Here is an 11,638-nt window from a genome sequence, read left to right as displayed (position 1 = left end):
TTTCGAAAAATCTTAATTTAGAGTTTGAACTATAATGTATACTTATTAGTACAGTATTAAGGATACTTTGTTGATTGCCATTTTTTTTTGGCAGACTAACATAGTCATTTCTATAGGATAAAATAAAATTTTTTTGCCATTAAATCTGCTTTGCGCGGATTGATTTTTCTCAGGCTTCATATATAGTTAAGGAAAGAAATTCATACATATTATTTATGACAAAACTATCTTTGTTCCATTATCCGTATTTTTTCGATATACCTAATACAACCAACACTATATCATTTTTAAAAAAGTAAAAAAAGTCCTTTCTTAATTAATTAATTATTCATTAACTGGTTGATATATTAAAAAAAGGGCGATGATAGAACACAGACAATGTTGTTCTCTGTATTATGTAAAAATTTGGTTTCTTAGTTTTGATTATAGCCTTTGTAAAATTAATCCGCGCAAGGCGGGTTTTTTGAAGAAAATAACGGGTGTGTGACGCCCTCTTAACAGGAAGTTAAAAAATGTAGGATATGACTACGTCTTAGCCATTACCATAAAATGTTCATATACTTTCTTTGACACATTACTATAATAAATAAAATATTAATTCAGATTGGAATTAATTAACTAGAGAAAATACCCAATGCAGTCTTATGATTTGTTAGTTGCAAAAGATTCCAAATCAGAATTATTACACAACCAACGGAATCATTTCAGAATAATATAGTCAAGTATATAAGGAAATAATTATATCCTATGTGTATAAGTTTTAAAAATGATTTATTTATGCTCTTAAATTTACAACTAATTGACACAGTTATTTTTCGACCAACATAGGTACATATTATATATAAATTATAATGTTCTATTTTTTATAACGTGTGCTCTAATAAGTACATGAACCCGAGCGCTGCCAATAGCAAGGCGTCAGTAGGCCCTCTACATACTTATGTTTATTTATAAAAATAACTAAAAAATACACAGTACACATACAATGTTGAGTAAAACAAAATTTAACTGTTACGTAAACTATATGCTGAGTGATTTATTTCAAGTGCTACAACTTCCTAGACTTTTGGTTTTACAAGTTAAATACTAAACACATATTAATGACAATAAATCTATTAACATCATTACACTTTAACGCGTTTGTCGTTTTAATAAAAGAATACATAAACATATTATGATTTGTGGCCAACATTTAGACCACACATAAACTATTTGATTGGTCCAATTATATAAAAAATATTACATATTTTATATCAAAGAGTGATTGTTAATAGTCCATCGATTATTTACAAAATTTATAATTTTATTATATATACACACAAATGTAGCACAGGAAGACTTTGATTTTAATATTATGTATAGCATTTAAAGAATACAAGCAGTATAAACCGAACAAAAAGAATTATTTGTCGTTAAAAAATGTCTTAACTAAAATTATACTAGATATGAAAAATATGACGTTTATATTATTATTACAAAGATACAGCTTTATTTTGACAAATGATTCAAGGTTTAATACAAAATATAATCACATATTTTATGAATTTTAAAACCTATCTGACTTATTAGTTGTAATACTAATTATAATGTACTATAGAATAATAACTATTAACTAAAAAACAAATAAAAAACAATTGTTCTTATTGGCAATAAGTAAATTATATTTTTCCTTAAAATCAATACAAATTGTCATAAAAAAAAAAAAACAACCTAAGAATAATTTTGGTATCATAAAATGCGCGATGTATTTCGACCTAATCAATATTAGGTGCTTGTCTAAATAGGCAATTAATATTTAAATAAATATATGCATACGCTAGACAGCATTAATAATTGTATCTATATAGTTTTAATTTTTAACATAGTACATACAAAAAACAAACCTATAGATTTAAACGCAAGTATTATCTAGATGAAAATTAAAATAATTATTTATGTATAGATGTATATTTATTAACTAAATAAATTCACAATAAAGTTTTCGTTACAATGTCAACACTCTCATAAGGAACAACTTTATGACTGTTGCAAACTATAAAACAAATCACTGATACTAATAACCATTATCTATGAAAATAAAGCGCTTCATTTAATACTAAATGGCAAGTTTGATTTGTCAGCTGCCATTACGGCAAATATATATAAAATACCGAAAATACAATTTAATTTAGCAGTTCGTTTGGGTATCGACTGAACATTAATACCATTTCTAAATTCTCTTTCAATTTTAAAGGCATAGCTCATGGTTATTAATGGCAACAAGAACCATTTAGAGCACCTTACAGACAAAACGACGAACATTATGTAAGGCGTAAATAATAAAAATCCGTAAAAGATTATCGAAGCTGTTCGGCCAATCAATATCGCTAATGTAACAATACCAACTTTTCTGTCACTTTCTAAATCTCTAGTATTGTTGCTATGCAATATGGCTTCAGTATTCAGTGCCAACGGTATTGCATAGTAAATAGGTTCTAGATTGAGTTCACCGGTGTGGGACAGATATGCAAACAAAACTGAAGCAGGTCCAAATAGTATTAAAAAAATTACATCTCCTAATGCAATGTATTTGAATCCGAAGCCTCCGGTGTATAGAAAAGATACACTTAAGCCCCAAAGGTAGGCAGCAGCTAAATGACCCATTTTTGCTTGAGATATAAGTGCCAGCCAAAAGAAAGTAACAAAACTTAAAAAGTACAATATTGCCCCCAGCCTTTCCACTTCATTTTCAGACAAAATCCTATCAACTAAAGTGCGGTCGTCACTGTTGCGGCCATCAATACCTCGGACGTAATCATAATATGTATTCACCACATTTCCAGCTCCATGGACTAACGCCACGGTGAGCAAGGTCAACAGTAATGTCAGTAAATTGAATTCAATATTCTGGTTCAGCTTCTGTGCAATGGTGCACCCTAACAATGTCGGTATTATTGATGCACTCAACGACCACGGCCGTATGGCGAGAACGTGAGATGGAAGTCTGGTACGCCAAGACATAAACATAGAAGGGAGATGCGCAGCGACATTGGGCAAGGAATCGGCGTATGCCGTACCGCCGTTTGACATCGTCCCGATATTAGTCTACCTGAAAAATCAAATTATGCAACCGTCAGCAAAGTTAAGCAATACTATTATTCATAAAATGTTGTTAGTTGGAAAAAAAGTTTACTTACGGAATGTAAAATTTGTCTAACCCGGTACAACACAATACACGACTGAAGACAATGGTTACACAATAGTATATAAAATCAAATAATCGTTAATATAGTATTAACCGGTTGAACTATAACTATAATAATAATAAATTAATTCGATAGTAATAATAATAATAATAATAATTAATGTTATTAATACTGTAGTTCATTTGTTATCATTGATTTGTATTTTGTTATCAAGAGAAACGTCATGTGTTCACCGTGTTAGGATGGTAACCGACTTTATGGTAACACAGAGTTCAGTGGAGTAGGCATTTGTATAAGAATGTCGACTATCGAGTATAGGGAATGTAAAATATACAAAATATTAATAAATTTTAAAAAAAATGTAGTTTTAAAATCATTAAACGTTTTCAATACATTTGTGTTGAAAAGTCTAGTAAAAATATAATAACATATCTGTTGCATTTGCCATGAATCTCAATTGTTTAGGATAATTATTATTACTCTGTGTGACCATTTAATAATTTTAAAAGGTGTAAAATGTCTCGCCAAACGAATAAAACCGCTATAACAATAAAAATATAATAACGTTTTAACCGTTAGGAGTAGTGGACGTGTACCTGTTTCGTTTAATCGATATTATTGATTTTTCAACGTTCATTTTTACCTAGCCGGTGGTGAACCGTAAAACTCATAAACTCATTGAAGTTTGATCATTATTCATTATTTATATGGTAAAGTGTAACCTATACTAAATATTAGTAAAAAAAGTTTTTTTTTGAACACGTGAAGCCTTTAGGTAAGTACCCAATACTTTTTTTATATGAAAATCATTTAAAGACCTTTGATTTATTTTAATCGGCCGATACAGATTTAACGGGTCAATTTTGTTATTAATGAATTATGTAACGTAATTATTTTTAATAGTCAGAAACTGTTATCGACTATCGTGTTAATTGGCTTACCAAGTCATTTCATTTTAGATAGTTATATAATGTCCAACTGTTGTACATGTATCGTACTTCCGTTATTGCATTAACTATTCAATTAAATGGAATTGGACATTATAAAATAGGAGTCTACATATTATTAAATTATGATATTGAACTTATGACGCTATCTTATCTTATCAATTTGTTTTGGATTTTAAAATTTTTTCTTAATAGATACCTACTTGATTTATTGATGCTCATTAGTTGATTTTATGTTTTAGGCCTTTTAATAACTAACTATAGATATAAACTAAAACCACCTGGCGCAATGAGGGCTGTCTATTTTCTATCTTTAAATAGCGATTAAAATAAACTACTATAAAGTCGTCGGAATGATATATAATATTATTTATACGGAATACCGACAAATATTTTAGTCAAACTGTATTTTTTTCATCAGTTTTGGATTTAAATGAAACATGATATGGAAATATTTGAAAGAGGTTCCAATCGAGTACGGCGTGCATTTGGACTCTTGTAGTGTACGCGGTATATTATTAAAAAAATTGTTTTGCTAATGCTGAATGAAAAAAAATTCCTGCTTCAATATGTTAACCTCAACAATTTTTTTTAAATTTTCACATAATAAAAATCCGAATTGGATACAAGGTGATCGTGGACCACTCAATATCTCTAATTAATAACTGAACTTTTTTTTTTCTATACTGTTTTCATATAATGTGATCTCAAGTTTTCACAAATTTTAATATTCTACCCCCTCTCCCAAAAAAATGCCTACAATAAAAATGAAAGGGGACAACATTTTAGAGACTTGATTCCTAGAAAAACAGTTATTATTGTTTACAAATTCAGTTCTATAAAGGGGTTTAGGGTTATAAAGTCCTTTTAAGGAGTCAAGGGGTCAACTGGTTCACTTTCTTCGGGTTGTGGAGTAAAGAAAAAAATGTTGGTTTGTTTTTGAGATTTGGTTTCCGAATGCGATAACACTAAATTCTAAATGCACGTTTACCCACTGCATTTGTTTACTCGTTTACTCAATTGTATTCTGTTCACGGTTGTGTGTTGTACTGTAGTTATTTTTGTTTTTGGAAATGGGAATAAATGTCAAACCTTAGCATAAGTTTAATAGTATCATATAATAATGCATCGTATTGTATCATATTGATCATTAGAGCTCGGGCATTAATGACCATAAATGTATTAAAATATGCATTTTAAAATGTCAACATATGCCTTAATTAACACGTTTGCTAAAAATGTTGGCCGAGTTTTCAAATGGCTGTCTTGACATAATTTAAATAACATTTACATATGTTAATTATTTAAAAAGTGTTTTATGTATCAGAATACATTAAATTACAATTTTTATGGCGGTGTTTTTAAATTTAAAAGAACAATGACAATTATTTTAGACATTTTGGACCAGAATTTTCGTATAATACTTTTTCTATACTATTGTGTATACTTTTCTTATAACTCATACTCGTAAACACGATAAACGATAAAAATATAATGGAACATAATATGCGTCAAATATATGCAATATAAGTTTTCCGATTTCAAATTTAGTCTTTGTGAATCGAATTGATTATCTTATTTGGGTATAAATCTGATTTTACTAAAAAAATTGCAAAATCATAAACATCCGAGCTTTAGTGATCATGTTAAAAAATTCGTACTTCGCGTCACACAAAACAAAGCCTAAAACATTATTATGCTTCTACTTTACTCTAGCCTTAGCTCAAAATCTTAAACTGGTTTTTTTTTGTGTTTCTCAGCTTTTTTCAAGTTTAATTTTGTAAAAATTTTTATAAAATGACTTAAATTTAACTTTCTACTATAGTGTAATGTACTAAACCCTGAGTTACGAAGACCCTTTATTGGTATTTGGTAGTTATTTTTGTTTATCAGAGGTTTCAACGTTTTCCTATAAAAACAAGTTTTTTTTTAAGTAAAGATATACCAAAAAGTACAAAAAATCAGTTTAACAGAATTAATAATAATTAGATTTTATTAGTAGAACATAATATTGTGTACAGCTATAACGTAATAAATGATGACAAAAATCATGATTTCATCGCCAACGACCATACCACGTTGAATACACCAGTTCTCGTCCGATCACTGAAGTTAAGCAACGTCGGGCGTAGTTAGTACTTGGATGGGTGACCGCTTGGGAACACTACGTGCCGTTGGCATTTTTTTATGTTTGATTCGGATCTGATGAGGTATTGTATTTACAATAATGGGTTTTATTTTTTATGTACCTGGATCCACGATATCTCCTAATCTGCTGTACCGATTTCTTTATGTAGCAGGTATATAAATTTTAAATCGTACCAGAAAGGTACTTTAAGGAACCAAACATGTTCATAGTTCACCCCTTTCCCATCAAAATCGATCAATATATGTTGACAAACTAAAAAACATCAACAACTTTTACGTGCCTATGCTATTTTGGGACTTATGGAAATAATAGATTGTACGTCTACCTAAAGTAGGGCTACAACATGTAAATTTTTTTAAAATCTATTGTCAATTTTTTTTTTTTATTAAGACAAAACCAAAAAATAGTGTTGTGTTAAATCTGTAAAAATCTAAAACAAATATTAATGATAAGTATGTAGGGAATTGTGTACAAGACTAACCTTCTTGTTTACAGTTTACGCTGTTTTTTTTCCTCTTAACATAATTTAATAATTCTTTTATCATATGTTTAGTTATTGATTAGTGGTTGTAAAACAAGCAAAGATATACTAGCAAAAGTATAGACCGACGAAATGGACGAATTCAATAATTATAGTGTGACTGAGACAAAAGTTGAAGGAAATATAACATTGGATGCTGCAATATCCAACGACGAAACGTGGACGTTTCTTTGCAACTTGTGCCAGGAATCGTTTGATTCTAAAACGCATATGGCCCATCACAAAGAAAAATCACACAATAATAATCTAACAACCCACAACTGTCGTATAAAATGTGACGACAAAGATATGTTCAGGTAAGATGAGCTTACTCTTAGGAATAAGCATACCTATAGTTTTCTATGTTTACCAATTGTATATTTTTGCTTTTGAGAATCTCAGCCGTCAAATAAATATTAATAATAACAAATAATTTGATTTATTTTTTCAAAATCATTTAAGTGTACGTACACAAACAATAGTAACTCTTAAACCGACTATGAAGCTAATATAATTTGTTTGAATTCCTTACTAGGCGTTAACTGTATTGTAACATACAATTTTTCATTCAAATTAATTATTTGAACTGCTACGTAGAAGCAGTATAGTAGTCCTCCTGTCCTAGACTAGAAGTTTAATTAATTTATTTATTTAAACGGGCTAAAGCCCAATACATGTTGTAAATATAAGTGATAAATAGGTGAGATTATTACATATTTATAATCAAAAAATAGAGTAACAAGTAATTCATAAGGTGAACAGTAGAAAAATAATAAAATACTATAATTAATGAGTATAAAGAAACATAAATGTAATGACTGATTATATCTAATTATATAATTACAAAAAGACTCAATAGAGTTAAAATTAAAAAAAAAAATTGTGGACATCAATAGCTAATCCAGTGTTATTAGCTAATGTTTTATGTTTAACATCTATAGTTTTATTTAGCCCCTGGTTAATTATATATTTGTTTTTTTGTTTTTGTAGCGTTATTAAAACAGAAAATGTAATAAAAATCAAAGACGATCTAGACAAAATAGGCGAAGGTAAGCAATGATCATAGTTATATCTATAAGCACGAATAGGACTAGTATGTGTAGTAAACTTTAAATAGTCTAATAAGTAACAAAAAAAAATATCATCAACACTTTTTCAATATTTCGTCATTTTTTAGGAATAGTTTGAGGACTCGGAGTTTGAAAATCTGACTGAAAGTCGTTGTGGCGTGACATGATAAATCTATAAAATATTAAAAAGAATTTCAAAGTTGGTTATTCTATAATGAAAAATAAACTTAACAGTGGGTAGTGTTTAAATATATTATGAAAATATTTTACCATAAATAACTCTAAAAAAAATATAAGTAAAACAAGTTGGAAATTATTCAAATAACTACTTTTTATTAAAATAAATTGATAAATAAAACTAATCTTTTGTTAGTAATAATTTATTATTCAACTATTTATGACAAATTTATTCGTCATTAGCTATTCATATAAAATTATTTGTTATTTTACCTTGATGATTTTCGGATCTATCCATGTTATCATTTGTTAGTTGACGTGTCGAACCTACTTCAGAATCTAACTACAGAGACATAGTCACCGTTCCTCTATCGTATTCCTACTTATACAATCCATAAAAGTTTTAACACTTTAATAACTTGTTTTTAAAAATATTTAATTTTGTTCAATTTTCAGTCTAACTTTCATTTATCTCATATAAATTATTGAATGTATTATAATGTACTTAAAGTCATACTGGCTTTTGATGTTGTGGACGCTTATTATAGCAATAAATAATTAGAATCTCTTGGGATAAATAACAATTTTTTCATCCCAAATGATTATAATCGTTTAAATTAATTTTTATTTTTAAAATTATTATCGTTTTGTTTTTTATCTAGAACAGAGCAAGAAACCAACAGAGGACGTGATTATAAAACAAGAAAACGAATATAATATAGACCAACTCTCACAGCCGCGTTTGCCATAGTAAGTTTAAAGTTATAAATACAGAAGCTATCTTGTTTACTTTTAGATTTGATATATATATATATATGTGTGTGTGAGCTATTATTCAAATGTTGACTAATTTATCAACGAATATAATTGAATAATAATTGGAATAATTAGTACATCATTGGTACGTCTAGGTTTATCTGAACAATTTTTAACCTTAAAAAAGCTTTAAAATATTTGCAGCTTTATTTTGGGTAAAACTAATACGTTTTAATAAATAATTAAAGACTTGAATCATGTATTTCAACACAATTCATAAATTAAAATAATACCTTCTAAAGTCAACATAGGCTCGTCAATTTTAATAATCGAAATTATAAAATCTTGAAACTATCATATTTTTGCAGACGTGTATTCTATCATCTATGTATATATTTCACCTTTTGTTTTTTTCAACATTAGCTTTTAGTGTTAAATGTATGATAAGTAATTTATTAGTTATTTTTATTTTCAATTCAAATATCGTTTGTTGCAGTATAATTAGATTAACCGAAGAGGTGGGTATGCCAATCAAAACAGATGATAATTACAAAAAAGAATCTGCTCTTGTACAACACAAACTAACTCATGAAAAGCCCTACGAATGTGACAAATGCCCAAAGTGCTTCTCTCATGAGGGCCAACTAATACAACACAAAAAAAGCATGCACGCTGCTAAGCCTCATATATGTGACTTCTGTTCAATGGCGTTTGTGACAATATCCTCTCTTAAAAGACACAAACGCAGTCACAAAGGTGAGAACTCCTACGAATGTGACGAGTGCCAAAAGTGCTTCTCTCAAGAAGCTTATCTAATACAACATAAAAAAAGCGTGCACGCTGGTAATAAGCTCCACATATGTGACTTGTGCACAAAAACGTTTGCAAAAAAAAAAACTCTTGTAAAACACAAACTAACTCATGAAAAGCCCTACGAATGTGACGAGTGCCAAAAGTGCTTCTCTCAAGAAGCTTATCTAATACAACATAAAAAAAGCGTGCACGCTGGTAATAAGCTCCACATATGTGACTTGTGCACAAAAACGTTTGCAAAAAAAAAAACTCTTGTAAAACACAAACTAACTCATGAAAAGCCCTACGAATGTGACAAATGCCCAAAGTGCTTCTCTCATGAGGCTCAATTAATACAACACAAAAAAAGCGCGCACGCTGCTGATAAGCCTTATATATGTGACTTCTGTTCAGTGGCGTTTGTGACAAGATCCTCTCTTAAAAGACACAAAAGCAGTCACAAAGGTAAGAACTCCTACGATTGTGACGAGTGCCAAAAGTGCTTCTCTCAAGGAGCTTATCTAATACAACATAAAAAAAGCGTGCACGCTGGTAATAAGCTCCACATATGTGACTTGTGCACAAAAACGTTTGCAAAAAAAAAAACTCTTGTAAAACACAAACTAACTCATGAAAAGCCCTACGAATGTGACAAATGCCCAAAGTGCTTCTCTCATGAGGCTCAATTAATACAACACAAAAAAAGCGCGCACGCTGCTGATAAGCCGAAAGAATGTGTTGGGTGTCCAATGTGCTTCTCTAAAAAAACCCATCCGATACAACAGAAATGCGTGCCCGCCGATGTTAAGCCTTATATATGTGACTTTGTACAACATAAACTATGTCACTCCGGCAATAATCTCTTCGTATGTGAGTTGTGCTCAATGACGTTTGCGGAAAAATCCGCTCTTGTACAACATAAAATATGTCACCCCGGCGATAATCTCTACGTATGTGAGTTGTGCTCAATGACGTTTGCGGAAATATTTGCTCTTGTACAACATAAACTATGTCACCCCGGCGATAATCTCTACGTGTGCGAGTTGTGCTCAAAGACGTTTGCGGAAAAATCCGCTCTTGTACAACATAAACTATGTCACCCCGGCGATAAGTCATACAAACGTGCCATGTGCTCGAAGAAGTTTGCAACAAAATCTGCTTATGTAAAACATAATAAACGCGTGCACTTCGGTAAACAGTCCCACGTATGTGACTTGTGCTCAAAGATGTTTGCAAACAAATCCTCTCTTAAAAAACACAAATGTGAAAAGTCCTACGAATGTAACGAGTGCTTAAAGACGTTTGAAAAAAGATCCGCTCTTGTACAACACCGACTAAGTCACGTTAAGCTCTACGAATGTGACGAGTGCCCAAAGTCATTCTCTCAAAATGCTGATTTGATACAACATAAAGGCGTGCACACTTGTGATTTTATTCCTATTATATAGTTATTAATTGTTTTTTTTAATAGCTAACTTTCATTATCATTGATTACATATGTTGGTGGATTAATAATACGATTATTATTATCGCCACTAAATTCGTTAGCATTTAAACAGAAACATATTTTATAGCTCGTTATTTTAGTTTTAACAGACAAGTAAAAAAATAAAATAAAATTATATGGTATGTTATTTATCGTTCATGGGCCTTTGTGTACAAATGTAATTAATTTTACTACTTAAAATATTTTTAGATTTACGCTTACGATAAAGTGCAAAAGACTGAAGTATAAGTAAAACGAAGTAAAGGGTAATCAATATTATGTAATAATTTTTTTTGAAGTATTAATAATAATTTAATTAAGCTGTAAGGGTCCGGAATAAACTACAGTCAAAATAATTGTATTTGCGCTATTTATTCAGTAAAATCTCCTCACAAACCTAATACAAAATAAAACTAAAAAAATATTTTTAATATGACTGGGTCGTGTTAACTCTAGACCTTACAGTGCTTGATTTGGTATAAAGTATTAATAAAATGGGAACGTTGTTATTGGAAATATTTTATTTTAACTAGTCAATCGATAAATTGCATTACTC

At 29.7% G+C, this 11,638-nt stretch overlaps 2 protein-coding genes and 1 non-coding gene across 3 annotated transcripts; 2 read left to right on the top strand and 1 right to left on the bottom strand.

The window, feature by feature from the left end:
* Positions 1 to 784: 784 nt before the first annotated feature.
* Positions 785 to 3,370, bottom strand: LOC126837291 (ubiA prenyltransferase domain-containing protein 1 homolog). The gene is made up of 2 exons (XM_050571138.1): positions 3,177 to 3,370; positions 785 to 3,088 (listed from the first exon to the last, which is right to left on the bottom strand). Exon 2 carries the CDS (start codon positions 3,067 to 3,069, stop codon positions 2,086 to 2,088), a length of 984 nt encoding a protein of 327 aa, XP_050427095.1. The 5' UTR covers positions 3,070 to 3,088; positions 3,177 to 3,370; the 3' UTR covers positions 785 to 2,085.
* A 447-nt stretch (positions 3,371 to 3,817) lies between these two features.
* On the top strand, positions 3,818 to 11,347 carry LOC126837277 (zinc finger protein 271-like). The gene is made up of 5 exons (XM_050571118.1): positions 3,818 to 3,960; positions 6,835 to 7,118; positions 7,792 to 7,850; positions 8,711 to 8,798; positions 9,301 to 11,347. The coding sequence occupies exons 2-5, from the start codon at positions 6,895 to 6,897 to the stop codon at positions 11,042 to 11,044; spliced, it is 2,115 nt and encodes a 704-aa protein (XP_050427075.1). The 5' UTR covers positions 3,818 to 3,960; positions 6,835 to 6,894; the 3' UTR covers positions 11,045 to 11,347.
* Positions 6,194 to 6,312, top strand: LOC126837414 (5S ribosomal RNA). Its single transcript, XR_007685515.1, has one exon. It is a non-coding gene; the product is annotated as a 5S ribosomal RNA (ribosomal RNA).
* Positions 11,348 to 11,638: the final 291 nt, after the last annotated feature.

This window comes from Adelges cooleyi, unplaced genomic scaffold, assembly GCF_023614345.1.
Source record: "Adelges cooleyi isolate 19-005CV unplaced genomic scaffold, UGA_ACOO_1.1 ACOO_flye_CR_arks_rails_tigmint_CR_PRNA_248, whole genome shotgun sequence".
NCBI classification, from domain to species: Eukaryota; Metazoa; Arthropoda; class Insecta; order Hemiptera; family Adelgidae; genus Adelges; species Adelges cooleyi.
Note: the sequence above shows the minus strand (reverse complement) of the source record. Positions and strands in the feature narration are given on the sequence as shown.

Excerpts from the sequence above, each read along its gene's own strand:
- LOC126837277 (XM_050571118.1), top strand. The coding sequence starts at position 6,895 with ATGGACGAATTCAATAATTATAGTGTGACTGAGACAAAAGTTGAAGGA. Across the intron at positions 7,119-7,791 it reads GACGACAAAGATATGTTCAG|CGTTATTAAAACAGAAAATG; the intron begins GTAAGATGAGCT and ends TTGTTTTTGTAG. Across the intron at positions 7,851-8,710 it reads TCTAGACAAAATAGGCGAAG|AACAGAGCAAGAAACCAACA; the intron begins GTAAGCAATGAT and ends TTTTTTATCTAG.
- LOC126837291 (XM_050571138.1), bottom strand. The coding sequence starts at position 3,069 with ATGTCAAACGGCGGTACGGCATACGCCGATTCCTTGCCCAATGTCGCT.